Source organism: Centroberyx affinis, unplaced genomic scaffold, assembly GCF_046629955.1.
Source record: "Centroberyx affinis isolate AG114_WGS23_722 - 3 ecotype Tasmania unplaced genomic scaffold, CSIRO-AGI_Caff_v1 ptg000666l_1, whole genome shotgun sequence".
Classification (NCBI taxonomy): domain Eukaryota; kingdom Metazoa; phylum Chordata; class Actinopteri; order Beryciformes; family Berycidae; genus Centroberyx; species Centroberyx affinis.
In genome coordinates, this window is record NW_027279290.1 from 13330 (window position 1) to 40810 (window position 27481).

At 42.2% G+C, this 27481-nt stretch overlaps 1 protein-coding gene across 1 annotated transcript; it reads left to right on the forward strand.

Annotated features, from left to right (window-relative positions):
• Positions 1–1644: 1644 nt before the first annotated feature.
• On the forward strand, positions 1645–27132 carry gigyf1a (GRB10 interacting GYF protein 1a). The gene is made up of 25 exons (XM_071519160.1): positions 1645–1846; positions 4025–4626; positions 4735–4798; positions 7986–8115; positions 8533–8628; positions 8817–8934; positions 9714–9822; positions 10433–10632; positions 13137–13366; positions 13748–13868; positions 14697–14882; positions 15961–16115; positions 16943–17111; positions 17749–17972; positions 19668–19768; positions 19934–20034; positions 20136–20209; positions 20894–21031; positions 21829–22047; positions 22196–22416; positions 22878–23035; positions 23399–23562; positions 25284–25328; positions 25539–25683; positions 26996–27132. Exons 3-25 carry the CDS (start codon positions 4764–4766, stop codon positions 27061–27063), a joined length of 3207 nt encoding a protein of 1068 aa, XP_071375261.1. The 5' UTR covers positions 1645–1846; positions 4025–4626; positions 4735–4763; the 3' UTR covers positions 27064–27132.
• Positions 27133–27481: the final 349 nt, after the last annotated feature.

The following is a 27481-nucleotide window of genomic DNA, read 5'->3' on the forward strand; positions in this document are numbered from 1 at the left end:
TTACGATATAACCAAGATTATAACACAAAAGACATTAGTACAATCAGAGTTTTATTCATAAGCCAACTGAAACATCACAGGAAGGAATTCTAGCTATGCACACAACTGAAGGGTTCTAGAAACATTTCCTTTATATATAAAAATGCCAGAAAGCGTTAACATTAAATAAATTGTGAAGTGTCTAATGATTATATGCAAAATGCAATGTCCATGACTATCATTTCAGAAAAGAAGATCCCTGAATATCTAACAATCCTTGCAGAGACACTTTTTTTTAACATAATATATTATTATTATTAATTATTTTTTGAACCCTCATTTGATAAAGAGAGTTGGAACAGTTGCTGCATTATTATAGTTACAGCGTTTATGCATTTCTATGTCTGTCTCAATGTGTCTGTCTGTATTTCTGTATTCTGTGATTGCATACTTTTCTAAATTTTTGCCACTTTTTCATTACTTCCAGCCTACTAATTTACTGCATCCCATGTTCTTTTAATTGTAGACGTAATTGCATTTCTGCCTAGCAACCAGTCTGGAGAGTGACATGAAAAATAGGAGCAAAGCTCATCAGAACCTATTATTACTCATCTTAACCTGCTGATCCACCAAAACACCACAACATGCCCTGACCAGTCTTTTCTAATCAATTTTGCTACATCTTAACATTTTGTCAATTTACATTCAATTTATTTTGATTAAAAAATGTCTTGTGCTCTGACATCCAACTAAATATGATCACTTACAGTTTGTCCAATTAGTGTATCATTGATTTGTTATTATTTATTTATCTTATATTATTTTATATTATATGATTAGTTACATCTTGCCTGTTACATTCCATTCATTTTGATTAGAAATGTCTTGCCACTTGTTGTATTCTCACCTGCAAATATTGTAACTAGATATGTTCAGTCTCTGTTTATATATTAATGAATGTATGTGAAGACGAAAGAAAGTAAAAACTGACTTCAAGCACGTCTGAATGAATGTAGAAAGGGTTGACAGTTGTTATTGTTTGGGTGGATTAACTCCAATAGCTTGCTTTATGTGTTTATTTATTTTGAATGTTAGTACAGTACAGTAATAAACAGTAGCACTGCCACACAAATGAAATTCAACAGCGCCCTCTGCTGACCTCTGGATAGTACTGCCACAAAAATATCGCACATGCTCAGTTCGACAATGGTCTCTGAACATGCTCTCGTCAGTTACCTACTGTGTGGTGTCTAAAAACAGAAAATACCGCATTATTCCTTTCAACCATTAAGACTTTTATTGTGAAGTTTATGAGACAAATTTGACCGGAAGTGTATTTCGTTATTCAGTGAACAAGTTCACGCTGGTGTCTCGCGAGTTGTTTGCTCAGCTGGAGGTTTTCGGCTGACGCCTAAAAACCAAGCTCATGTAGAAATAGTTGACCTTGTTCATGCTATAGCTGTCCGGCTCCAAACAAAGCCCATCTCAATCGCTACAAACATACAAAACCAATGCAAAGTGCGCTACACACAGGCACCCAGGCTGGTAAATAGGGGTGTGTTTGCCCTGCGACAACATTGGCTAGCCGCTTGTCAATGTGAAGTCACGTGGTGTGACACGGACGGCCATGTTTCCGAAACACAAACAACAAGAAGAGCAGCGACTAGGAGCCAGCAGACACACACTGATACGCAGCAGCGACCGTAGGAGAGGGAAAAATAATAAATAAAATACAGAGCACGACTTTCTGAAAGTACGATTCTGTCGAATGAAAACGTTTACAGAGATTCAAGAGACCAATGCATAAAATTTATTGGCTGTAGACATACCGTGCAGACAACCAGTCTGATAGCTATAAACAGTAAAGGTAAGCCATGGTTCCTCTTTGCAGCTTGTCTTTTAGCTAGCTGGCTAATGTTAGCTAACAAGCTAACGTCGGTTCTTGCAGCTAAATGGGTTGGATTTAATTGTCGTGGGAAAGGCGTTTTCACCAAGTTGTAATCGCATCTGAAACTCTGCTGTTGCTGTCGTTATTTTCGTTGCTTTGTTTACATCGCGCAAGCATACATTTAACAACGAGCAGCGGAGTGGAGGTGGTCGCCCGCACATTGGCGGAGCAGGCCGGGCAGACCGATCTACACACTCCGCCCCCTCCGCCATCATATCTGGTGTCATTTGAACCTACAAGCCAAGGCCTTTACGACCAGCGCATACCTTATGCTAGGTAGCGAGGTAGGGTTATGCAACTGAAATATGATATCGTGGGGCAAATACTTCATTATAACGATCGGTTTATGGTCGCAAAAAGGTTGCCCCTTGCCTACCCATCTATCTGCAGCCGTTAGCTTGAAAGTTGAGTAATGTAATTCAGCGAGCAACCGTCAACGGTAGCTAACTTTAGCTAGTCGGTGTAGATATTAGCCACCTTCAGGCCTAACAATTCAGCATTGTTCAGTGTGGTTAATTTCAAAATCGGTACAGCTCCACTCTAGTTTTATTAGTTTTATTTTACATTTAGCACACCCGCAGTTTTAAATCGATGTTTCGCCATGTTTTAAGTGTAGAACATTTGCAAATGCTAAAATGCCTGCGCATCTTCTTGGAAGCATTTTCTGCAACTAGTCACTCAAGACCTGACCTCAGTTTCCTCAGCGTAAAGTTAGTACAGTACATGAAAGATGTCAACTCTTGCCTGTTGTTTGGAGTCTGTTGTGCATGAGCTGTAGCAGTGAATGGGGCTTTTTTTTAAACCAGAATAACCACAGAAATAGTTTGGTCAAAGATGCGTTGGATAGATATTTTGATTTTCATTGCTGCAATCTTTTATCAAATAATTGCTATCAATATAGTTTCTTGGGTCATTAAAAGACTGCTTGAAAGTCTGAAAGGTCTTGAATTTCTCTTCTCTTTTGTCTTTTCACTTATGACATGTTTTAAATATTAGTTGCCATCAAGAATATAGTTTACTTTTTGCTGTTGTTAAATGGATGAATGAACAGAAAAGTACTCTTGTCAAGTCACAGTACTCATTGAATCACAAAACATTTATCAAAGTATGGTTGATTGTCACTGTCATTCCCAATTGTGATATTTTCTCTTATTTCTCTAGTATTTCCCAACCCTATCCTAAAGGAGTTCATCATACATTAGGTTATGGACTTTATAGGTGATTGAGTGAAGTCCTGGTCCAGTAATAAGGACCAGCGTGAAGCCTCATCTAAATTGTTTTACATACATTGGTATAGCATAGTGAATAATGGTAGCAGGTCGTCTTCTTAGTGCCAAGCTCTCAGTTAAAGCAGGCAAGTTGATGCTGTCATGAATTAGAAAGGAGTCGTACATGTGTCAGTATCAATTGTGGCATATGTGATGTCTCTGATTCACATATTGCAAAGATGACAGGAAAGCGTTTGCTGTGCACGAAGGTTTAAACGTAAGGATGTGTTGGGGCATTGTTCAGTTCATAGATGCACTGTTTGCTGCATGTAAGACAGGCGTGGAAGCAAAGAATGTCTGAATGTTTACCACCGTTGTGGAATTTAGTTGCCTGGATATTGCTTTAGTTGCCATGACATTTGCAGGTGCTATCTCCTACCAACTGCATGCTTTGACTATGAGCTGGTTCACAACATCATCAAAGTAGACTCCCTGGATTTGTGGATGGAAAATCTCCTGTGAGCAAAAGAAACACTGGGCCGTGATTGAGGACGAGGCTGTTTGCTATTTCATTTATTCTGTGAAGGAATACAACAGCGTTTTTCTCTCAGCTCAGTGTGCTAAAACAAATCGATCAAATATAGCCGGTCCCTATCAGTGAGTCAAAGGCAAGCTGCATTGAAAATAATGTGTCAAGCCTACACAACAGAAAATCAAATTACACTGCCTTGCCGTCTCACGACATGGGCAGGCTGCCAAGCAGTGAGTGAAAGTGTGTCTCACTAGCAGTTAATTTATTAAGTGCACACTTCTAACATTGTTCTTTCAGCCTTTCTTCTAATCACTCTCTTCCTCTGATCCAGTCTCTCCAACTCTGTTTTTCTTCCAGTGGTGCAAAAGGAGGAGGACAGGAAATAGAGGAGTTACCTAGAGGGTCTCCGTCGATCCACATTTCAGTTGGAGCGAGAGAACGAGGCACGGAGGGAGAGAGAGAAAGGAGAGGAGGAGTGAGAGTCGCGTCTGCTCTTGGCAGCTGTTCCAGCAGCCAGTTTCATTGTTTTGGCTGTTACTTCGTTCCTGCGTTATCTTTTTTGATGAATCAGTTCATATTTTTAACTTCAATGTGATATATAACTGCTGTTGTTAAAAAAAAAACATTATTACTATCAAGAGTGTTTTATTTCGTTCCATCATTCAATTCCAAGGTTTTTTTCTTTTTTTCTTTTTAACAACTTTTTTCGGCTGTGAGTAGCAGGAGCTTCCAATCTCCAAACTATCGTCAAACCCCTTCCTTATCTAGTAGGACCTGATAACCTGGTATTCCTCAAGCACCTGAAACTGGCAGCTATTCTCTTTGTGTCTGTGTGTTTGGGGAGCTCTGTGACCACAGCTAAAGCACCACTCAGCCTTCTAGTCACCTAAGCCTAACTAAAGCCAGCCAGCCCTAGCCTGGTCCAGCCCAGTCCAGCCTGCTCCGATCATCTGGACAGGGTAAGACAGCAGGTGGAGCACATTTATGCCTCTGCGCTTACATTTTAGAGTAGTTTACATGTTTTCCCCCACTAAACAATAAAAACCTAACCTTGATTTTCTCCTCAGATACTCAGTTCTGTGAGGACGTGAGGAATATGACTGCTGAGACTCTCAACTTCGGCCCAGAATGGTAACTGCTCTGGTTTCTCACAGTGTCTTCTTGTTATTCACTTATTTTAACACCAATTATTCCAGTTTTGAAAGGATAATATTAGCTATTTTCTGACATGCGACCTGTGTCATTTCTGTCATGGTATGAGTTAATATCTCTGATTTGTCTTTTTTATGGTTATTTATCGCTTCCTTAAGGTTTTTAGGACTAGGAATTTATCTTAAATGTCTCAAAAAATCCATGGAAGTCATTACATCTGAGGGGCATGCCATGCTAACCTCTGATTTGTCCTTTATTTTACCACGCATCTCCCAGAAAAGCAGTGAATTGGTTCAAGTCTGTTTAAGGTACAATTGTAGATACACTAGAAGCTTTTGGCGTTGGTTTGGAAGATGGAAGATGCTGAAAAATAATATAATTCCTATCAAGACAGGAATGCCAGTGGGGTGTCCTAGGGGCTCTGTTGGCTATATCATGTAACCACGATGTCCTGGGTCGAATCTGGCTTGGGACCTTTGTCGCATGTCACCCCCCCCCCCCCCCCCCCTTGCTCCTTAGTTTTCCTGTCTCTCTCTACTGTAACCCATCTAATTAAGGCAACATGCCAAAAAATAAAAAACAAGACAGGATTGCCTGGACCAATTTATTAAAAAGCTGGTGTTATTATTCAACATATCTCCCATACCTTCTTCTTTTTCCATCTCTAAATATATTTTTTGTAGTGATAGCAGAATGTAGCCATGCTACTTAGCCATGTGCGTTCAAGGGATATTGCACACTTATATATGTTAAAAAAAATCATAGCATTACTTAAATCGTTAACCCGCTTATCACCGCAACTTGGCTCCATTTGTTTACATTGGAGCTAGCTCTTCAGAAATGTATTCAGAAAACAAATTGGCAAGAACTTTCAGTGAAAGAACTCTTAACAATGAACACAAAATGTTGACAGCAGGATAACACATGGACGATCACTCATATGATAGTCAGCCCCACGCTCATCTGGAAACAATGTAGGAGCCATTCTTGAAAAGCTAAGCAAGTCTATCAACAGAAAACACAAAGTCTGTTTATATGCCCCACGGACCTGACAACTGTGCTCTCATAAATCATACATTTTGTCCAGTGTTGACATAAGTGTAGGAATGCTGGTAATAAATTATAATGTGTTTTATAGTGAGTGATATCATATTTACCACTGATAATGAAGCGAAGCCACACAAGCAGGACGAGGGTTAGTACAGAGGTGCAAGAGCTGTAGCTTGAAACAGAAGAAAAGACTCCCCAGTGTATTATTGAGTTGAATGTCTTTCTATTTAGCCATGCATACAGTGAAAAAACTCAGCATTGCAGTGCATATTTGACTAAATCATTATTTTTTACAGAACCCATAATATTGCTTCCTCTAGCGGTTCAAATTATTAGCATTGTTCACTTTCTGTACAATTTGATGTCATGTTACCGCCTCAAATTTAGCCTTTGTTTACATTCTGTAGCCTACAACACAAATTAATGGAGAAATGTTCCTGTTTTCAAAACATGTCAAGTTTTACAATGAAAGGGAGACACTAAATCAATTGTTAGCAAAAAACATGTCTGATATGCATCCTAACCTTTACATTCTGACATGTGACTGTTAAATAAGGTAATTATTTAATAAGAAACTTGGTGTTAAGTGATAAATTCAGTACAGCCTACTCACGACTTTGCAGCCATGCAAGGGATAATGCAATAATTGCTACTTTTTTGGCTTTGCAGCATGGCTAGAAAGTAACATGTTTTGTGCAGGTATGACTGTGGATCAGCAGGTTTCAGGCCTACATCACTAATGCATAAACTTCTTTCCCCTAAGCCCCAGAAATGAAATGCTTTCCATGAATCCAGGCTATAACAATAATAACCATCACACTTTTGACATCACATAGGCCTGTAATCCCTAACCCATAAATTCCTTAAAACTAAGGCTTATTACAGCCATTCATAAGGCAATAACCGTAATGATCTGGACTTCAATGGGCTTTTGGTAAAGAAAAAAACTGTCTGCTGGGTTGGTTTATTTATTTTATGTTTTCACTCATAGCTTTCATGACTTTTGAAATATTGTTTCACTTGCAATTACTGGCTGTGGTAAATCCGTTTTGACCCCAAGTCAAAATTTTGATATTGTCACAACACTTCCCGATCCATTTTTCTTCCTCTCTCCCTTCTGCTCCTCCTCCTTCTCAGTAAATGTTTGTGTAGAGATTAATGGGAGGCGTAGTCTCTGGTTTGGTAGCGCTCCATCTCTAATGGCCTGTGACTGCTGTGTGCATTCTTGGTGTGGCGCCAGCCCGGCAGAATATTCCTCCCTTCACACATCTGCAGCAGCTTTCCCCTCTGTGGTCCTTCTAGCCCACTTTATCCTTTTCCCCCTTCGCTATAGCTTGACAATGCCCCATCCTGGTAGTCGCCGGGTACAGCTACCTGGCCAGCATTTCTACCACACACACACACACACACCCACCCCTTAGAGTTACATATGGTTTTGATGTGGGACTGTTAGTCAATGTGACACACTGTGTGGAGGCATGTGAATGGAGCTGTTGTTAAATTGCAGGCCTTGGAAGTTGGCCTGCCAGTAATAGCATTTTAAAATGAAATCTTGAGATTGGAAAGCTAATATGTCATCTGTGTTTAGCCAAGTAAATTCTAGGGGACCTGCGTAGGAGGATGGTTGATTTGTTACAGAACATGCACTTATTTTTTTTCCCCTGGTGCAAGATGGATGCTATTAGATTTTTTTTTTTCCAATTCAGATAAAAAGGAATTCCATCAACGTTGCACAATAGCTCTCAATTTTTGTGTATATAGTGCCAAGAGGGGAATTCACGCCAAGCTATTTATATCGGTGATTTTCTACATTACATTTCAAGTCGGTAGGCAGAAAAAGGGATGCTAGAGACGTGCAATTTTAAAGGCCCAGCCATAATTGCAGCATGGCGCCCCCTGTTGAAATGCTGTCACTTGGCGACTGGCTTTGGGTAGATAGTGGTTCATGTGTCCAAACAGCAAATATTCCCCCTACAAGTCAAACCCTTCATACCCAACACTGAGATGGTCAAAAAAAAAGATTGTGTGTTTAACGAGATCCGTACAACAAACGTTTCCTGTTAAAGAAAGATGGATTTTTCCCATGCTGAACATACCCGTGCTCCTCCTCACCCAGGCTCCGTGCACTGTCCAGTGGGGGGAGTGTGACGTCCCCCCCTCCTTCCCCCGCCATGCCAAAGTACAAGCTGGCCGAGTACCGCTACGGCCGAGAGGAGATGTTAGCACTTTATATCAAAGACAACAAGGTGAGTAGGCGAATTGTGTTCACTTCCTCTTCCATAACTAATGATTGAATAAGAAGGACTTCAAGGAATAATTCAGATTTTGAAGAAGACTGATTTGTCATGGCTATCGGATTTCAGTAATGCTTGTGGATGTTAACGGTGCTAACAATTATCCACCACCCTCTAAACACCCAATTTACAACCTGTTGCCTTCCACTAGCATTGCGAACAGATGCCAACGATTCCTGCTTCTAATATCTCAAACTGCATCATTGCTGCAAGTGCTTGAACCTTGAGCTCTTTTTGTAGGGTAGTCTCTTTTTTTTCTGTCAGCCTGGTAAAACTGTCAGAAGATGCTTTTGCCTCCTGAAGCTGAATCTGTGATGTGCTGCAATTCCCCAGATTTCACCATTGTTTACATGTTGTTGTTGTGTTTAGGTCCCAGAGGACATGCAGGATAAGGAGTTTGCTGCTATTCTGCAAGATGAGCCCATGCAGCCACTGGCACTGGTGCCTCTCACTGAGGAGGAGCAGGTCTGCCGCAAACACACACACTCGCAAGCACACCGATATCATGCAGTTGTTCACACATTCCAACTCATCCTATAACACCCAGATACACACTTGGTTCAAAGCGAGCTATTCTGCTGTGTGACAAACATGGCAGTGAGCTGACATTCCTAACATTCCTCCCTTTTGCTCTTTCCATTCTCTCTCTGCAGAGGAACTTCTCCATGTCTGTGAACAGTGTGGCGGTGCTGAGGCTCATGGGAAAAGGAGTGGGTGGGGCCGCCCCGGCTGGAGTGGTCCGAGGACGAGGGGCCACACGAGGAGGTCGAGGTAAAAAAAAAAAAAAAATGACCACAAATTTAGTACAGCATTGACACAACCTCATCATGCAATCATAACAAATCCACAACCACTAGAGCTCAAACTAACACCCGTCCAACTGCAACAGAAAAACCTGCCCAAAGCCCTTGGTTGTTGTCCAGGGAAAGTAAAACAGTTTATTCAAGCTATCCTTTGTAATGTTTATTTCCCCCTTTACTTCTGCCATCTTGATGGAGCACGCTTCCTCTTGGCCTGTCCAAATAGTCCTTCTTTTGTCAGACCACACCTGACTAAGACCGCTGGGCTTATGAACTCACCTTGTACACCACAGCGCTGTTAGCATATGAATGGCCAATGTAAACACTTGGCGTCCGGTTCAGGACAGCCAAGGAAACGACTTAGAAGAATGATGGAGTGCGGTTTTCATGGTGTGTGTGTTTATGTGTGTTGGCTATCTGCAGATTGAAGGAGATATAAGCAAATTAAACAGTGGTGTAGTATAAAGACATTTAGTTAAGTTAGAACAATATTTAAATAAAAAGAAATTACAAACCTGATACAAGGAAAAGGGTTAGAGCATATAGGACCGCAGAGAGTGAAACAATATTGACACAAATGGTTTAGCTTGTTGGTCGTTCCTAATTGCTGATGAAAAATTCTCTCACCCAGATGATGACAGTAGTAATAAATAAATAACAATAATAGACAACTATTTGTATATCCCTTCTCTCATAAAACAGCTACATGGTGATGTAAAGCCTGTGTGTGTGTGTGTGTATGTGACCTAGGCCGAGGCCGTGGAGAAGGTGGATTCTACCAAAGAAGTATTGAAGATACAGAGGTGGGTTTTGGCCGCAGCGTCCGAGAGATCCACCGCAGCCAGAGCTGGGATGACCGGTAAGTAAACAAACACCGTTACACTTTTCTGGCACTACCTAGCTTTATTTTAGAAGTGTGTCTCTAATTGTACAGTATTATATCCTATAATACCCGGCAGAGGTTAACCTTATATTTAAAGATGACCAACAGAGTTTTTGGCCACTATTGGCAATCGTGAGCAACAACAAAAACATTTATAATGTAGTTTAAGCACCTTGCTGCATAAATTTGTATATTAATGAGAAAAAACTGATTTTTGTTCAAACTAAAATGTGTGTGTATATAAAATGCTTTAAGATACAGAGTTCATATTAATACCACCAATGTGTTTTGTGAAAACGTATGTTGACACAGAAATGTTTGCTAATTAATGCATTAATTAGCTTAATGACCTCATTATCCTCTGCTTATTGCTACTATTTTCAATATTGTGTTTTTATTATTTTGACTATTATTATAAGGAGTTGTCATGGACTCATGTGTGAATTGCCATTAGTAGTCACAAGATGATCGTTTTGGCCAGCAAAATTCCTCTATTGCAAAAATTTGTTAATGTTCCCAGCTTGTTTCTCTCGCTTTCTCACTCCACTGATATGATTTTCTCTCTCCGTCTCCCTCCATCCCCCAGGGGTGAGCGGCGTTTTGAGAAGCCGCTGCGTAGGGAGGTGGGGCGTCCCGGCTTTGAGGAGGCTGGAGGTCCCGTGGGTCCAGGGAGGAAGGAGTACACGAGGGCCGACAGCGATAACTGGCGCACCCTCCGGGAGGAGCAGGAGGAGGAGGAGGGGGAGCCAGGCAGCAGCTGGAGACTGGCTGGATCCCGCAGGGATGGTATGAGAAATGCACACTCTCCTAAGGGCATGTTCACACTGTTACACTCTTTTTTTTTTTTTTTTTTGTGAGTGTGTAGTAAGTACTGCCTCAACAGCATTTTGTGTTGATAATGAAAACCACAGATACACAAGCAAAGATCCTTAGGTTACCACTAAAACACAGTTTCTTGGGCAACACACACTTTGCTTCCAGAACGATGAGCTGCAGTAGCTGCTACATTCAGCTAGGGCTGTCCCGAATACCATTTTTTGGGATTCGGAGCTTCGGTAGTAATCAACAGTGAATATTCGAAGCTTCGGCCGGGGGGGGGAGGGGGGGGCTCCTCACAAAAACACAGCGCTGAAAACATACTTAACATACATAAAACTTCAATTAATAGCACAGGCTTTTATTTGCTTCAAACACTGAACTCAACCGGCCTATATTTGGGACAGGCGTCGGACAGGCCTTTAATTCCTTTCGCACAAAAGAGAGAGAGACAGACAGTGAGCGGTGGTCAAGCGAGCTAGAAAGTGAATGAAGAGAGGGAGCGGTGGTAGTGAGAAAGCCGGTGAATCAGAGAAATTAAACGTTATTTTCTGCATGTTTCACAGCGGTTACGTTCTAAAGCACAGAGAGAGAGAGAGAAAGGGGGAGAGCCCCGTATCAAAATACCGGTAGCCTACCTTAGAAAGGACGAAAGCCGAAAAAAGATCAACGGAGAAATGTCTTGCTGCTGCTTCTCCTGAGTTTTGTTCAGCAAATTTGACAACTGACTGCTTGAATTTCAGGTTGTAGTTTTTTCTCTGTGCCGCCATGGCGATCAGCAAATGTGACTGACGTTTGAATGCAAGTAAAAAAAAATAAACTGCTTCGCAGCATCAATGGCAACCGGCTTCTAATTGATACCGGCCTTAATTTGTCAAAACGTGTAGCCTCACCCGGCCAGTAAAAGGTACTCGGCTTTTAATTGAAGTTTTACGGTATAACATGAAGTTAGAGACAAGGGCTCAGGCGAGCGACTTCCCCTTACAAAAGTAAACTCTGACTTCGCAAGAGCGGAAGTGTGACGTCACTATATAGACACCCAAGCAGCGATCATTACATATAAAATTACATTTAAAAAAACGAATATCCGAATCCCAAAATTGAAAACCGAATACCTACCCAACGAACGAATATCCGAATAGTCGAATATTCGGGTCCAGCCCTACATTCAGCAGAACGTACTGTATGAACAGAAACTCCCACAACTCAGCCAGTGTGCTCCCATGCTGTCTCTTTATCATCAGGTGTAACAACTGCTACCGACGTTACCGCTACTTAAGCATTTTCTAAAAGTGGCTGATTTCTGACTGCCTTGTGGCCACTCCCCATTGGCTTTAATTCATAAAAGGTGCTGGCAGTTTCACAAAAGCAGAGTAGTGCGAACACAGCCTAATGGTATGCAGGGTATGCCCCATACTCTGCAGGCCGCAGCATAGTATCTTAGAACACCTCTAAAAGCCTTTTCACCACATTGCTGAAACCTCGATCCCCTGAAATTATGAAATTTGTAGGCGGGGCATGCCTTTTTAGAAGCTTTCCGTCAAAGAGAGGGGTGGGATAATAAACAGGAAGTAGTCACATAGGTCAAATGTAAAAACGCACTTGTTTTCCTGATCCAACCAACACAGTATACATAATATGACAACGGTCTCAATGACAAAAGGGGGAAAAAAACATACTCATTCAGCTTGGCCAAGGCCCAACTACTGGAGGCAAATGCAAAGCTATGGCCACCCTCATCGTCCAGCACACTGGTACACGTTTCCTGGTGTTTGACGAAGGGACACAGCCTTTTCTTTAGTGAATTTGTAATTTATTCAATTTATTTTTAGCCTCCTCATGGCTGCACCCCACAGCATCTGCAATCTCTTTCCATGAATCGATTGTTTTGTTGCTTGTCTTTATAGTCATATTGAGATGAGTCATAAAGATGTGGGTACAAACGCACAGCCTCAGACAGCTTCTCTTCAAGGTTGTTCATTTTCACCATGGCTCGGCACAACAAGTCACCAGAAGTTGGCATGAGGGATGTGAGCAAGCAGAAATTGGACAACACTGCCCATGTTCTCACCTAAAAGAACCTGGCCAGTTGCTGCAAAATTTGGGTGGCGTGTGGCGGAATGATTGGAATTGTGGATTTGGAAAGTTTCAATTTTTGTCGGACGTAGTGACCTCCAAAACGACAAGCAATCAAGCTTTCAGAACACGTCTGAAACCAAATTAGAAGCAGATTGAATGAATTATATTTAGGCCATAACCAGGGTTTGTATCCCACCCCCACCCTAATGGCTATGTCTTTGTTTTCTTCTTGTGTAACCTTGATTCTGTGCCTTACATTGTGAAGAACTTTATTAACTTTGTTGTAGGAAATTGCTACCCAAGTAAAGTCATTGATGTTGCTGTCATTGCTCCTCTGATTTTCGCTCATGATGCCTTCAAAACTGATTATAGTCCGTTTCCTCTCCCTCTCTCAGATGGCGGTCCTCGCTCAGCTGGCTGGCGGGACCACAGCGGTCCAGGCGAGAGTCGCCGCAGGAAGTTCGACTTTGACTTCCGGGACTCTGAGGGTCACGGCGGCGGTCGCCGGCGCGCAGGCAGCGAGGGACTGGAGGATGACAGGGACGGCCTGCCTGAGTGGTGTACGGACGAGGAGGACGGCGAGATGGGCACCTTTGACTCTTCTGGAGCCTTCATGCCCATCAAGGTGTGTTTGCATGACCACATATCCCTGTATGAGTTAACAAACATCTGTCGTCTTTGAACAAATTGGAGGAACACCACTACTTTTTTGGCAAATATGTCATGAGTTGAACTTATTGTTATATGGCAGAAAAGACGGTATAATTTGCTGCTCTGTGTCAAGAATTAATTTAGTTTGCTATGATGCATGCAAATTCTTAGTTGATGGCACAAGCTACCTTAGTCTCATCTCAAAAGCATCATTGCACCACGGTAAGTTCAACACAGTGCTTATTTACCAAGACATAATCCTTTATTGTCTGCCTTTATGAATGTCCATTTGTAATTTCTGTCTTTCTCCACTCTTCCATCTCTTCTGCTTCCCCTCTGTCCTTCCCTCTATCAGAAGGGTGGCAAGGAGACAATCCTGGAGGAGGAGTTGGACTTCCAGGGGATAGAGGAGGAGGAAGAGGAGGAGAGCCTTGTTGACACTGAGAGGAACAACGCTGTAGGAGACAAAGACAAAGGTGAGGAAAGACTTATCTCCCCGTTTTCAGGATGTTTGCACACATATCTGATCTCATTATTTGATTTCTCATGGCAAGTTTTTTTTCCTGCTTTTTTGTGTTTCTTTGTTCCAATATCTTAATTGAATGTCTTTAGACAAGGATTAGCCTTATTTTCATGCCAGCAATAAAACTGTAAGATTCATTTTCTCCCTGCTAGCCTCTCCACACCGAATGTAAAGTAGGCAGTAGTGTGAAAACAAGTATTTTTTGTAGTGAATCTATAAAACATTAGCAACACCTTGTTGAGTTGTGCCTCTGTATGCACAATCCATATCTCAATTGTCTAGAGGCCTAAAATGTCTTCTGTAATCTCTCTTCCTTTCATCTACATCCTGCCTTTTGTAATCAAATTGCATTTAACTAGTAAATATGGGATCAATAAGCGATCATAACTTTCACCTGGGTTAGGCTGATATTCCATGAAATGTGCAGGTGCTCCTAGGGGTTTGTACACTTGGTGTATATTCATTGTGTATATACATTAAGCAGTTATAGGCAATCACAACTAGAACATACCCTCCACAAAATAACCTGCAAACAAGATTTGGCTTTAGAAGGGAGAGTTATCATAATTCAATATTCAAATTGGTTGGTTGGTTCAAAGTGCTGCGACCAGAATCAAGAAAACCTAGGGTCAAAACAAGAACACAAAACCAAAATGACCCTTCATATGGCCATTGCTGCAAAATGATTAAAGGGAAAAAAAACTGCCAATCTCAACTTTTGGCACCTTGTTCTTTATCGTTTTCTTGACCCTTTTCCTTTCCTCCACTCCTCACCTCACAGAGTGTAAAGAAGCCTGCTCTGCTGTGGGTGACGGTGAGGTGAAGCCGGCATCGCCCTCCTCCTCTCCTCCGGCCTTCTCTGCCCCTCCAGCCCTGGAGCCCCAGCCCAGCACCACTGGCCCGTTGGTGGACAACCCTCAGCTGAGCAACAGCCACCCTGTCAAGGCCAGCAACATGCCAAGTGAAGGTACACCCGGAATTCCCTATTTCTCTGTGTTTTTACAGTGTTGAAGGTTTGCAGCTCTGTGGATTTGTCCAAGTCTTGCAAACTAGTCTTCCTTGGTCTAGAAAGGTCAATCTCTTCAAGAACCAAATTCGGTTAATTGCTTATTTTTCGTGGCAATCTGGATGTTGTGGAGGCGATCAGCACACCTTTGATAGGACTCAGACAAACTCTGGAGGAGAGCCAACCAGTGTGTTGGAAACTGACTCACTGACTGATTGACTGACTGACCAACCCAAATTAAAGAGACACTCCAGTAAAGGAGGCTGTGAGTCGGGTGGATTTGGAGTGTTTCTTTTCTTTTTTTGATTTATGTATTTATACTTTTTTGCAAATTATTGAACTGTTTTGCTGGAACCATAGGGAATTTAGGCTAGTTGTTAGATTGAACTGTGGATGGTTTGGTACTACCTATTGAGCAACTGTTGGCTGTAGGCTTTGTTTATGCTTTGTTTATTTCATTGAAGACATTGTGTTTGTGATTCAAATGTCAGATTGATTCACTTATCTCTTGATGCAAAAATCTAAAGTATGTCACTGCTTAACATGAGCTGAAAATATATTCTGAAGCTGTAAATGCTTTAAGTTTGTGTTTGTAAACAGTGGAGCAATGCGGTGGACCCATATTTGTGTCTGAATGTTGCAAGGAGATCATTTTCCATCCAAAAACCTGTGTGTATAGAATTGATAGACTCAAATTCTGCATTTTGCACTTGGAAAGATATTTGTGTCCTGCGTCTGTTACTTTAAAACTTGTGATCTCCTACATTGAGCCAAGCCCTCTCAGTCAAGTAACGCGGAGTGCGAGAGAGGGAATTCTCCCACCCTTTTGATATTTTGGCTAGTCTCTGATTGATATACAATATGTTCAGCCCCACGTCATTTAATACCCTGTTTACTGAACCTGTTGTTGCTGCTGTATCAGACACCGAGCCAGTAGGTGGCTCTACCACTCTGACCCAGCAACACCACTCCCTAAATAGCAAAACTATAAATAGGGCCCATTGTTTTACTAAACACTTCTTTGCTGTTTTTGTGTCAGATGTGGCTCCAGTAGGGGGCTCCAAGACTCAGCTGAGCCCCAGCACCGCCACCTCCTCCACTCTGCCTTCCCCTCCTCCTTCCTCTGCTGCTCCTCTCCTCCCTCCATCTGGAGGAGACACCGAGGACGACGAGGGCATGAAGCACCTACAGCAGGTAGGAACAACGGGAGGCACCTTCCAAGCATCTTTCTCTGTGATATTGTATAGATGGATGAAGGGAACTGCAGTGGTAAAAATCTTAGCTAAGTTGATTTGAGATTTACCTGATGTTCAGGTAATTCAGGGGATGTGAGGCAAGTTGCAGGAGGAAGTTCCATATAATTGTATCTCTGTTACTATAAAGGTACCTCTATGCTGTGGATAATATGCGATGTAATTGCACCTCATTTCATATTTCGAAAATGCATTCTTTCAGTGTATATTGGTTATCCACGTATTTTACTCATCTGAGCAACCTTGATTCCTGAGAGGAGGGCTGCAACTCTCGATCATTATTATTATTTTTGTTTTAAAATAATCTGTTGAAGTTTACACTGAGTATGCGAATAATCTATTATCGAGAATACTTTTTTTGCCAACATTTCAGTGTAACAAAATTTATTGAACAATCTAAACACCACTTATTTGACCAAAGCCCAAAAGTTCCACACAATGTATCTTAGAAGTAAATATGGCAGCCCAATAAAAACAAACCTCCTCTCTCTCCTTGACTCTTACCTTATTTGATCTCTTTGCACTTATCCTTACATGATGGCTCTGTGGTCATAGGAATATTATAATGGCACTAAGACCATGACTTTCACACTCATGGTTTTTGGTTACTCATAATATTTGGTTATCAATGAATTGAAGCTTCTACTACTGTTTCACTTTGGATGACTGTGTTGGCTAAATGTCAAAATTGTCAATCTAAACATACAAATGGATTTGCCAGGACTGGTCAGGTTGACTGTGATAACCTGCGTATGTTTGTGTGTGTAGGAGGCAGAGAAGATGGTGGCATCGCTGCAGGACACCTCTCTGGAAGAGGAGTGCTTCACCCAGGCCCTGCAACAGCAGCAGGAGAGCAGGAATACAGCAGCCGCCCTGCCGCTGTCACACGAGGCCGCCATGAAGTGGTTCTACAAGGACCCCCAGGGAGAGATCCAGGGTACTGGCACACAGTGGCATATACAGTGGCTTTTACACCCACACGTTCACACACAACATATTCATCGATGGGTACATGCATACAGCACCTAGGGATGGGAATTCAAATTATTCCATTTGTGGATTACTACAGTTTGTCTGGACTGATTGGAATCAGGTAGGCCTGAATTTATTTCCTGCATTGTTGAATAGACTTATACAGGTATGAGCTGAAATGATGCAGTGCACAACACATTTACCATAAGTAGCCAGTTAAATTAGACTTGTATTCAATTGCATGTCAACCCAAAAGCTCATAGGGCATGTTGATTCCTCTCCTTGAATGCAAACTTCATGAACTGAGCGGGAACTGTTATAGGCCTGGTTCATGTCAGCAGTTGTGGCTGTTGTTATGTATCCTATTAGGATTTTTCTTGCTGTGCACATAATACATATATTTCCACTGAAATCCTAGAGAGTTCCAGAAGACCTGTGGTCATATCTTGGATCTACTACACTTCTCTCAACAAAAGCCTGCCTCTTGCCCCTCAAAATACTCTTGATGGCATTAGATTAAACCCACACAGGTACACCAGGTCGGATAAACAAACACAGGGTTTGCATTGTAAACTCATAGCTCTTTCCTCCCTGTCCACCAGGTCCATTCACCACGGTGGAGATGTGCGAGTGGTTTCAGGCTGGTTACTTCACCATGACCCTGCTGGTGAAGCGGGGCTGTGATGAGGGCTTCCAGCCCCTGGGGGACGTCATCAAGATGTGGGGCCGCGTACCCTTTGCCCCAGGGCCCTCCCCGCCGCCCCTGCTGGTGAGACAGCCACCACCACCGCAGCGCCCGCAGCCCACCCGGGGGCCCGCCGGGACTGTGAGTCAGAACTCAGTCAATGCACAGGATGGGGAGGGGGGGATGGAGCAGAGGGAAGGTTGATAGACAGGTCTTGGAAATAGACAGCTGTGTTTGGGGAGTACTTAAGACGAGGGAAAGAGAAGATGTGAAATTGATGCTGGAAATCATAAAGGTGAATGTTGTTTCAATTTATAAGTCAAGAGAAAACATATGGAAGTATATTCGGGAGATTCATAGAGACAGAACCTCAAAATTTTATATTCAGTGATATTTATAGCCAGGTTCTGAAATTACCATCTGCCAAGCACCAAATGTGGCTAAAATTTGTCTTATATTATCTTATATCTTATAAACTTGATCCATTGTATCTGATTTAGCAAATTAACACATGAAATGGCATTGAAAATGGACAGGGTAATATTTCTTTGAAAAATGTATTTTACTTATTTTGGCCTTGGCTGGTAGAAATTATTCTTGGCAGGTAAATTTTTTTTAGTTTACCACCCCTTGGCTGGTGAACCAAGAAGTTAATTTTGGACCCTTTATGACATTGTGTTTAGGGCCCTTTACAAAGTCTATGGAAGCAACTCAGGCAACAGCTCAAATAGGTACCCAAGGGGTGTGTCTCGCATTCCTGCGTAGTAAAATGTGTAGTCTAAGTTTGTAATGCAACACCAGTGCATATTGCAATTTCACGGTGTGTGTACTACATGCAAATACTGTCAAATGAACAACGACAAACAAAGGAAGAGTCATTTCCAGTGTAAACACGAAAATGGCGGTGGCTCAGTCAGAAGAGACACTGGCTGAACTGGTGTGGGCATACAGACATATTTACAGTGGAAAATGCATGGTGTGAGATTTCCCCACATGGGCAAAACAAGGGCATAATATTCCCAATCTACCATTCTCGATCTATTAAAAGGGGTGCACTCACCATCTTCTTTTCAACCTTTTCTTTTGGCGGCGATAGACAATGTATAAAAGTACACATTCCTCTGCAGTAGCCATTTTTAAACACCCTGCTCATATGTCAGTGCCCCAGACTAGTGGCTTTGCTCCCCCGTGTGGATAAATGGGGCATTACCTCAGACAGGGCTAAGTGCAGAGGAAGTGGGGAAGATTTTATCATCATTCAAACCACATCACAGTCATATACTCACATTATGCAGTGCCCTCCAGTGAGGGTCACAGGTTGCATGTAAGCTTCAAATAAATGGAGCAGAACAGGCCAATTTCCATACCAGTGCATAGAAATACTAGATCTCTACTTGCGAGTGTTGTGCTTCTCATATCTCTATGCGACAAGAAGAAGCTTACCACACGCCCGCCCAGGACTCGAATGCATTCAGTCACTCTTTTACACTTTATTTTGACATTAGAAGCTGTAACTCTAAATCCAGCCCTATAGTTTAAGAATCTCTGTCCAAAACAAACTAATATAAACTACATTTAAGGAGCCATTGTTTAGAGGGAAAAACATAATTCTTGTATGGTCAATTTATACGTTTCTGTGTGTGTGTGCAGAACATACTAGACTAGTTCGTAGAGCATAGCCTGCAGTTACAAAAAATGACAGGAAATGACTTCACCTTTCCCTTGTAGATGTATAGAATGAGAACAGCAATGGGGGAAAAAAAGATTATTCCATATGTTGCTTGGAGAGGCAAATATGTTTAATACCGTTGGTCTCTCTCCTCTTCCTCCCTCTAGGGAAACCTGGACCAGGAGCGCCTGAAGAAGCAACAGGAGCTGGCAGCAGCAGCTCTCTATCAGCAGCTCCAACAGCAGCAGCTATTCCAGCTCATTAACAGGTGTGTGTGTTTGTGGGTGGATGTGGGTGGCTTCAGTCTGCATTAGTGTTTGTATCCTGTGTTCATGGATATCGTTTGGAGGAGATTTCAACTTGTATATAACATGCTAAGTGTTTTGTATGACTTTGTTTTTTAAATGATGTGGCCTTGCTTTGTGCATTCCAGGTGCAGTGAGCAGGGTATGATGCCTTCGATGAACAGGTCGATGTCAGTGCCAGATACAGGGTCCATGTGGGACATGCATACCTCAGCTTCACAGCCATCAGGTACAGTTTGGGAGCGCACACACACACACATCGACACACACACTCATAATGACATGTGTTGTACCTGATGTCACTAAAATAACTCTTTTGTTTCTATTTAGGCGGTGAAGCCAGTCTTTGGGACTTAACAATGAATTCTTCTACTCAGGGTCCAACTCTCGAACAGCTTCAAAAGGTGAGCTCAGTCGCCCCCTGCAGGTTGGATTATGGCTGCACAATCATGTCTTTCTCTAAACTATTTTAAGCTACAGGGGACCTTTTTAAATTAAATAAAACATGGAAACTAAAATGGCAATATATGATTATACACAATTAATTGTGTAGCCCAAGGTTGGATGCAAGTAACACATTTTACCACACAAACTCGGTGCACAAATACCAGCTACATACCTGGGTGCTTTTTAACATCTCAACTAAATATTAGGTCTACTATACAAGGTGATCTGGTGTATATGTTAGGGTAAATGTGGGAAAATGGTAAATGTATACACTTACCACTCTGTTTCCCAAGGTAAATCTGGTGTACCATTTCCAGTTAATGTGAGTAGTCTCAGTAGCAGGAAGCTCTCTCCTTGATAATGCTGCTGACCACATATCTGTAACATGATGCGCATTGTCCTCTCAAGCGTGACATAATTTTTCGGCCCAAATAAGGGATTCGGGATCCACCCCCTTTCAGTCTAATGAATATGGGTGTGAAATGATTGTCTTTTAACTACATCCAACAGCTAGCCAGTTAGCTGTACAATGATTTTGAGAAATGCCAAAGCCAGGATTTGACTAAAGGATTTTTTTTTTATTGATCTAATCTCAATCTGTGCGCCTTAATCCATTCAACCCCTGTCCTTTCACCTTCCAGCTCCAGCAGGAGAGGCGAGACGCTGAACTCAGGGCGAAGCGTGAGGAGGAGGAGCAGCGTAAGCGGAGGGAGGAGAAGAGGAGGCAGCAGGAGGAGCAGAAAAGGAGGGAGGAGGAGGAGCTCTTCAGACGCAAGCAGGTGAGATCAGAGGAAGAAGTGTTGAAGAGGGGATAAATCTGCCTTTTCTCTCTTCCCCCTTCTGTTGCCTTGGGCAGGTGCCTTTCAAGCTTTGCTTTGTCAGATTAGGTTTTCAGAGTTTGCACTCTGTTGAACGTTTTGAAAAATTAAATGTCAAAATGTGTTTTTGTTTCATGTTTGTGTAAATCTGCTTGTGTTTGATCACGCTTTCATTGGTTTCTTGTTATGTAACAACACCTCTTAGCTTCTCTAAAATCACTTGCAAATCAAGGCCTCTTGTAGTTAATTGCTTTTTTTTTTTTAAATTCTGGTAACCAATAATGAAGAAATTGCCACACACTGCTCTTGTAGTGTATACAGTTCTTTTACTAATTAACTTTTTGGTCCACACAGACCTTCATCAGAGTGTGGAAATTTGTATGTTGCAAGAGCACTGTGATGGAATTTCTTCAGTCTTGGTTGCCTTCTCTATATTCCTAGGCACCTACACAAGGAGATTGGAGTTTATCATAATTTTCTTCTATAAAACTGAATATTAATGTTCTTAAGTGACCCATTACTACCAGTATAAGTGATGATATTCAGTTATTTTGTTAATATTTACATTAACTATCATGAGGGGTGTGTGTGTATATATTATTAATATTTAAATTAACTGATATGTTCACAGGTGTATGTTTATCAGGTATTTTGCAATTGCTTTGAAAGCAACTCAGCTAATCAGAACTGAGGACCGCAGCTGTCCATTTTATAATTTTAATGAAGTGTTAATCCTCATCATGTGTTCCTCCCTCTAGTGTCGTCAGCAGCAGGAGCTGATCATGAAGTTGCTCCAGCAGACCCCCCAGCAGCAGGGACCCGGGGCAGGCGGCTCAGGCTGGAGCGGGGCATCCTCCTCCGGGCTCTCCAAGGCAGGAAAGCCCCCGGCTCTGGCCCTGCTGGAGATGCAGCAGGAAGCAGAGAGGCTCCTGAAGCAGCAGCAGCAGCAACAGAGAGCCCAGCAGCAGAGAGACCGCGTGAGTCAAAGAGGAAATTATAGCTTCTACCTGAAGACTCCTACAGAAATAGTCCATAGAGAGAGACCATTGCAGGCAATGCAAATAGAAAAGTGCAGGTTTTGAATGTGATGTAATCAGCCTGATATCTATCTCTGTCTCTTTCTAGCACCCTGGCATGTCGATGGGGGGCTCCTCCATGGGAGGGCAGTGGGTGGACGGTGTTGGCATGTGGGGAGGGCCTGGAGGTATGGAGGGTAAGGCTAGCAGCGGAGGCACTGCAGGCGGCATGGGCATGTGGGACGAGGCAGTGAAGAACCAGACCAGTCTGCGTGGCAACAGCAACAACAACATGGGCATGAAGAACAGCCGCAGCAGCCCCTCTCTCAGGTACAGGATGCCAGATTGAAGGGAAACAGTTTCACCTTCAGTATTTAGTGCTCTTGAGATAAGTGGGCTAAACAGACAGTGTGTTAAAGCTTTAGCATGCGTCCATTCCAACCCAAGTAATCTCTCTCTCTCACTCTCTCTGTCTCTGTCTCTGTGTCTCTCTCTCTCTCTCTCTGTCTCTGTGTCTCTCTCTCTATCCATCTCTGTGTCTCTGTATCTATCTCGTGTTTATGTAGCCTACTGTTGGCAAATATCAAGCAGCATGCCTGGTAGCTAGAAGTGAATAGGAGTTTGTTTCATAAGCACCCCGCCCCCCACCTAATCTGGATTTCCCCTCCAAATGTCCTCCTCAAAGCGCCAAGCTGCTTGCCGCTCATCACGAATTACGTGCTTGTTTACAAATATTTCTCTCAGCCGATGAACATAACGAATATGCATGTCTCCCCGTCTGCCCTCCACAGTGATCAGTACATGATGCGTCGTAAGCGGACAGAGGAGGAGGAGAAGCTGCTGAAGCTGCTGCAGGGCATGAAGCCTCAGGACGGCTTCACCACCTGGTGTGAACAGATGCTGCACGCCCTCAACACCTCCGCCAACAACTCCTCCTCCTCTCTGGATGGTAGGCTGCCTGGCTTTTTTATGTATTAAGCTGTGTCAAGGGTGTGGTGAATTCACCCTCAGCGTAGTCTATTTGGCATGTAAAGAGAAAATGCAAATCATTTCTAAATCACAGACGGCTGACTACTCTGTTAATGGCTAGGTTGTTTTTTAATGTTTGTTTTTTTTTAACAAAAGCCACCTCTTTTGTGAAATGACCCCAACTCTAATTTCTATAATTTTCTGTAATGAATTGCATTAGCCACTTTTGTCATCACTTAACCTTCCCATCTACTTTTCTTTTTTTCCATTAATCATATTTGACTCTTTGTCCTTACATACCATTTGCTAATGACTCAAACTGCATGTGTATGTCTGTATGAAGTTGCCACAATTGTGGCGTACCTGAAGGAGGTGGAGTCTCCCTATGCCGTGCTGGACTTCATCCGGTCCTACCTAGGGGACACAGTGGAAGCCAAAGAGTTCGCCAAACAGTTCCTGGAGCGACGTGCCAAACAGAAAGCCAACCAACAGAGACAGCAGCAGCAGGTAGGCCTGGTGGGCGAGTGGTCCACTTTATGCTTGGAACAGTTTATGTAAAAAAAAAAAAAAAGCTGACCTGGTTTGATGCGATATGCAGAATGAAGGACGTACAACTGAACAAACAACATCAGGAAAACAGCCACTTACTGGAAATGTAAATCAGGCACTGGCTGTTTCAATTTATTTTCTTACCACTTTTTTTTCCATAGAGATATTTGCACATCCAACTATCTCTGATGCAGGTGCGTTGGAAAGTATCACTTCAGTCTTGAAAAAAAGAAGATCCCACACACTGCTCTTGCTCAGCATCACAATTTATTGATTGCTAACGTTTCAGGTCCCTCTGGACCTTCTTCAAGAGTATTGAAGAAGGTCCGAAACGTTAGCGATCAATAAATTGTGATGCTGAGCAAGAGCAGTGTCCACGATTTTCTTTTTTCAAGACTGAAGTGATTTTCTTACGACTAAAAGTAGTGATTCTGCAAACTATGTGTTAGGCCTGCTACTTTGCCTCAGTATGTTAGCGTTACTTTTCAGTGCCTTCTTCATTAGCTTGCAAATTCAGAAAGGCTTTCTCAAACTCCATAAAACTCAGTGAATAGATACATTTAAGCGCTCAAAGTAATTGCTAATGCTGTCTAAAGATATATTCTTTTTACAATGGGTGAAGAGCATTCCTGTGTTTTGCATCCAAACAGCTAAAACTTTTCATCTCTCTGTGGGTTGGGTTGAGGTGAGCAGGAAAGTTATGTGAAATCCTGGCATAGACTTGTTTTTCTCTTGGTGGGATATCAAAGGGAGGTCATCATGTGTCCTCTGGTGGTTGGATTCAAAGCATAGTGACAAAAGATGTGACCTCTCCATAGAAAATTTTAATTAAAATGTAATTCGAATTACTAAGTACATTGAGTTGAACATAGCATTGATTTTAATTTAATCTAAAAACGGTCCTCCTTTTATGCACTGTAATTTCTTGTGTGGCTTCTAAAGACAGTTATTTAAATAGTTTGTACAAGGTTTTATTGCAATGAACTTCAACATAGATTATAGTTTATAGCCCTAGTCAAAGACAGCTGCTGTGGTAAAGTTCATGCAGTTAATTATTCATGACAAATTTGTTTTCATTTGTCAATGGGAAAATCAATGAGGGTTTTCTCAGGAATTAATACAGCCAGCAAGCCACCCAATAGCGGTATCAACTGTTAACCGCTTCAGAATTGGCTTTTTGTAAGTTATTTGGGTGGTGCAGTTTTGATGTCCCTGCCCAAAGATTTGAAGTGTGTTAATACATCTGTCTATTTGGAAGTTGAAAGCGATTAACAGCTTCCAAGAGTTGCACCCCACACAAAAAGCTCGTTTAGACTGACAGTAACCACCTGTGCCAAAACATACCGAACTATGACTTGAACAGTTCCGTACCTAGTCCATTTGACTGACAAGTCATTATTATAGATGCATATAATCATGACATTTAGTTCTTGCATTCCGATTTGAGAGACTTGCTTTTAATAACCCTAACTATAAAGTATGTTTAAATATAATAAAACTTACTAATGGGCATTAAAAGACTGTTTAGACCATGACAACTGACTAAAAGGGAGCAGCCCTTCACACACTGATGTGTCAATTCCCGGGCTGTGACTGTACATCAGTGGCTCCAAGAGAAACCTTTGAGAGTGCAGCGCTTCAGTGTGACCATTATAAATCCCTCTTCTTGTCTTCTTTAGTTATCAAAGGAAGTGGCTTCATTGAACATGAACTTCCCACTGCAGGTAAATCCTGGCATGCCGCTCTACTGTACAACTAAACACTGATGGAGTTAGAATAGATGCATTTGGGGGAGTGGAGGTAGAAAATACTGCTCATTTAATGATGTTTTGGAGGATTTTTCTTCAGATTATCAAGCCCTTCATACTGACTCTCTCTGACTGTTTTTTTCATCTTCCCTTTTTTGTTTTCCCCTTTCCATTTTTCTCTCTCAGGACTCGATGCGGAGTATGAACCCCAGCACCCTGCAGTCCATGTTCCAGGCCGCCCACATGGGCAAGGCTGGTCTCTATGACAACCAGGGAGGAAAGATGAAGAAGAAACAGCCCATGATGCTGCACTCTGACCCCAGCATCTTAGGTACATGACCTCACCAGTTACTACATGATTGAATGATTTTTTACTTGAGCTTCATTCATTCATTGGCTTCATTCATCTGTAAATGACTTGAATCTAGATGGTTAGGTTTCATAGACACAATAAATTGCAGCTAATGGGTGAGGATCTCGCACGTCTTGCACCTTTTAATAAGGCATCTGAAGTTAATCCAAGTGCACCAGGCTCTCCTTTCGGTGGAGTCCTAGTGACGTTGCCCAGGGATTTTGAATTACACTAAATTGTATCTTAAGATTTAGCATCGTCACGATACAACAGTTTTTATATGGGTCCCAATGCGAGACCAAATATCATGGTTTTGGTTCTAAAATGATACCACAACCACAAAAAAATCCAAACTAAAACAATGACCTAAAATACATGAAATAACAATAGTTGTGACAGTAGGTTCCTCAGAAAGACATGGCTAGTACTTTTGAAGAGGGGGAACTGAAAGTACAGTGTGGTACAATTTTTTTCCCCATAGCGGAAACTGTGGCTCAACTTCCCTGCTCTTGCATGCTGGACTTAACAGTGGAGCACCAAAATAATAATGATTTGTATCATAGCATAAAGTAAAGTAAAAAGCTTAGTATAGTATATAGCTTAATCTGTGTGTAAATGTTACAATTTTTACAAGGATTTACATTTGTGAGAGTGAATTTTATGCTGGATGACAATAGCGAATATGACATAAATAAAAGTGTGGTACAAAATAAACAGCTATGGAAAAACGTATTAGGTTGGTATAGTACGATTTCTTAGGGACACTGTGCTACATTACCACAGATTGTTCTATTGATTTATGCATAGTATCTTGAGTAGTAGTAGTAGTGTTTAAGTAGTAGCTAAATATTGATCATAAACAATATCCAGGTATATTACAAATGATTTGTGATTTACCTCAGCAGATCTCAAAATACATCTGGCTTAGTTAAGTCAAATTTGCTTCCTTTGTTTAAAGGACCAGGTTGTATTTGCGGTACATGATTTGTTGTATTGAAAACCTTTTATATTCAAACAGGACTGACAAGTAGGGGAAGTTAGACATAAGTTTGACATACCAAGTCTGTGAACGTTCAGTTTCTATTTGTTGATGTAAACAAATGTAAACAGACACAGAAACACTTCAAGAACATGACGACTGTATCCAAATTTATGTGGTCAAATAATTACTGGATTGCATATTTACTCCACACCCTACACTGTCTAAGCTGGCGCTTCTGCCCCCACTGTCTCCCGTCCTCTCTCCCCCTCTCCTCCCCTCCCTCTCGCTCCTCCCCTCCCTCCCCTGCAGGGTACTCATTCCACAACACGGGCGACTGTCTGAGCCTGAATGAGATGGAGATGGTGGAGGATTACTGATGTGACGCAGCGCAGCAGCAATAGCTACCTGAGGCCTTCTGTCTTTTAATCAGACAAACCTGATGACGAATGTGCACTGCTGGGGGAAACCGGGGGCGGGGGAGGGGGGGGAGGGAGGAGGAGGGAGGGGAGCGAGCGCGGGGGGGGGAGGTGCGGGGTGGAGGCGCCCGGATCTGCGCCTCCCACCCCTTTCCCTCCCTCAGGATAGAAAAAAAAGGGCTCCCTGCTGCAACCAGTTGATCACTTGAGCAGGGGAGAGGGGGGTGGGGGGGGTGAGGTTAAAAGGAAGATGGGTATCCTCTGGCACTCAAAAGATTAAGCACCTTATACTGAACTAATGCACTTTATTGAGATGGGATTTGAATAGGGTTTTTTTGTTTTGTGTTGTTTTTTTTTGGGTTCAGAATCAGTGCGCATA

Bases quoted from the DNA above. Each gene is read 5' to 3' on its own strand.
- gigyf1a (XM_071519160.1), top strand. From the start codon at position 4,764: ATGACTGCTGAGACTCTCAACTTCGGCCCAGAATG. The intron at 9,823-10,432 runs GTAAGTAAACAA...TCCATCCCCCAG, and splicing joins AGCCAGAGCTGGGATGACCG to GGGTGAGCGGCGTTTTGAGA. The intron at 14,883-15,960 runs GTACACCCGGAA...TTTTTGTGTCAG, and splicing joins CAGCAACATGCCAAGTGAAG to ATGTGGCTCCAGTAGGGGGC.